A 2,742-nucleotide genomic window follows, 5' to 3' on the forward strand; every position below is an offset into this window, starting at 1 on the left:
CTAGCGGCGCAGTGACGAGTCGGTGCAGTGGCGAGGCGACGCTGTGTCGAGGTGCTCCGAGTCCCCTCGAAAGGTCCTGCTCTGCAAAAACAATAAAAACAACAATATAAGTAAAAAATTTTGGCAGAACCTCCCCTGTACGGGGAGGTTTACAAAACCTGCAAAAAAGAAGTCGGCTCGATGGCCGACAGCACATATACGACACGAATGCCACACATCCATAAGGCCATCAACATCACATACGGCACAATAGCCGACATACTTACTACTACTAACTACGACTACTACTAACTAATTACTACACTACTACTACTAATTACCAACTACTACTACTAACAAAACCAGAAAAAATACCACTTACCGGCGATGGACAACGACGACGAGAACGACCGCAGCACCACGACGGAGACGACCACACCCTCCTTCCCCTCCTTCTCCTCCTTCTCCTCCTTCTCCTCTCCCCTTCTCTTCTCCCCTCTTTCTTCTTCCCTAGTTCCCTGCTCCTTCCTTCTTCTTCCCTGCTGCCGGCGTAGGGGTAGTAGGGGCCGGGGCAGGATGGGGTGCCCCGGCTGCGAGGGCTCGCCGGGGTAGGGGCTGGTAGCCGCGGCCGGGGCTCGCCGGCGGAGAGGGCTCGCCGGGGTAGGGCCGCGGCGCGTGGCGGGGGCGGGGCCGCTACGGGGGCGAGGGGGCCGGTGCCGGTGGGGGCAAGGGGGCCGGTGGGGGCGGGCGCGGCGCTTGGCTGGGGCGCCACCGCGGGGGGTGGGGTGGGCCGCGTGGCGTGCGCTGGGGCGCCGTGCGCGGTGAGCGGGTGGGGGCGGCGCGGCGCGGCGGCGGGCGCGTGGGGGCGAGGTGAGGACGGGGAGGGGCGGCGCCTCGGCTTCGTCTGCGGCGGGCGACGGCGGCGGCGAGGGAAGGGCGACGGCGGCGGCGTGCTAGGGCTGGGGCGCGCGAGCGGGTCTGGGGTTGGGGAGGGGTGCGGGCTGGGGCAAGTTAGGTTGAAGGGTTTTTTTAGAATGGTCTTTGCCGAGTGCCAGGTGGCAGGGCACTCGGCAAAGAATATTTTTTTTATTTTTTTAAATTGTCTTTGCCGAGTGCCAGGTGGTAGGGCACTCGGCAAAGATTTTTTTTTTGTTTTTCGATCTGAGTTTTTTTGTGAGGCTTCTTGACACTGTTTCAAACCCTATTTTAAAGTTTGGGAGAAGTTTGAGTTTTTTTGCTATATTTGACTGATTTAATTTGTTTCTTTATGTTTTTTCGATAATTCAAATTTGAACTACACGTACATGAAATATCGCAACACAGTGTTTCGAAAAATGATATTCATGGTATTATGTATATTCTGAGTCTGTATCTAGGACCTCACAGGAAATCTCGACCAGCTCGCTGAGGTAACACATCGAGTTACATGCACGAGAAGTGTATTAAAATTATATAAAATCCAAAGGAAGTCCGAAAATCGTGAAACTTGACGGGGCGTCGTGTTATCGCATGTGGAAGCTATGGTTAAAATTTGAGAAGATTTGGAGCAAGTTGCAGCGTCGAATGTCTAAAATCCAGACATCTCCACATGTGATCAAAGAAGGATTTGCCGAGGGCCCTTCATCCGGCGCTCGGCAAAGAACCATCCTTTGCCGAGAGCCTAACATCTGGCCCTCGGCAAAGGGGACGCCAGCTGCTGCCGTTAGCCGTCCAGAGACTTTGCCGAGAACTCTCCTTTGCCGAGCGCACTACTCTCGGTAAAGGAGGCCTTTGCCGACAGCCAGCTTTTGGCCCTCGGCAAAGAGTCCTTTGTCGAGCGTCGTACCTGGCCCTCGGCAAAGGTCCGTCTTTGCCGAGCGCCTTTTCCATGGCTCTAGGCAAAGAGTTCGGCTCTCGGCAAAGTAGGATTTTCCTGTAGTGGTGGAGCCTAATCTGCTCCTCGTGTTGGTAGTCCTCGTCCACCTCCATCTCCACCTCCGCAAAACCCTTGGTGCGGTACTGATGGATGATGTCCTTGCGCTCCTGGTGGAGTTTCCTCTCCAGCCACGCAGTCTTTGCGAGCCTCTCTCCCGTCTCGCGTTCGTCCTGATCATCCACTTGAGCATCAGCGTCGCCACCTCGGCCAGCTGCGCCGGGGACAAGACCTCCGTGAACTTGGGGACCCCTTTCTTGGTGGCCGCCATAGGTTTGTTGTTGGCATTGTGCACGGCGATGCAGTAGTCGATCTGTACCTGCGTCAACCTTACCATCTTCGTCTTCCTAGTCTTATCCTTCTTCAGCTCTGTGGCCTCCTCTTCCTCTTCCTTATTGGCGACGACGTGATCGACCTCCGCCTCCGCCGGCGTCTTTCCCTGATCGCTTCTCTTCTCCATCGATCGTTTCCCCTTTCGCCCTCTCGATCAGATTTCTCTAGTTTTCCCTTTCGATTGGATCGGATCAGATGGAGCTGAGGGGACTTGTCGATGTTTATGGAGAGGACGACGACAGCGCCACGGACGGTAGAGTCAGGACTCAGCAGATAGAGTCCGGGTAGGGCTCTGGTTCTATGGACAGCCGCTTAATCCACGAGCGTACGTTGCTACAACTACGAGTTGACGACGCGGGGGCGCATACAGACAGCTGAAGGCGACGCGCGCGCGGCTTCCCTTCCCTAGCACGTAATGACCTGTTTCCATGTAGATGTAGCGTTTGTTTCTCCTGTCTAGCTTTTGATTTTCTTTGGGCTCTTCTAGCTTCTCCAGTGTTTCGATTCTTCAGGTCATA

The 2,742-nt window shown here is 55.4% G+C and overlaps 1 protein-coding gene across 1 annotated transcript; it reads right to left on the reverse strand.

The window, feature by feature from the left end:
• LOC110432786 (vegetative cell wall protein gp1-like) lies at positions 1–2,351 on the reverse strand. The gene is made up of 4 exons (XM_021453615.1): positions 2,097–2,351; positions 1,805–2,001; positions 584–980; positions 1–81 (listed from the first exon to the last, which is right to left on the reverse strand). The coding sequence occupies exons 1-4, from the start codon at positions 2,349–2,351 to the stop codon at positions 1–3; spliced, it is 930 nt and encodes a 309-aa protein (XP_021309290.1).

This window comes from Sorghum bicolor, chromosome 1 (assembly GCF_000003195.3).
Source record: "Sorghum bicolor cultivar BTx623 chromosome 1, Sorghum_bicolor_NCBIv3, whole genome shotgun sequence".
Lineage (NCBI taxonomy): Eukaryota > Viridiplantae > Streptophyta > Magnoliopsida > Poales > Poaceae > Sorghum > Sorghum bicolor.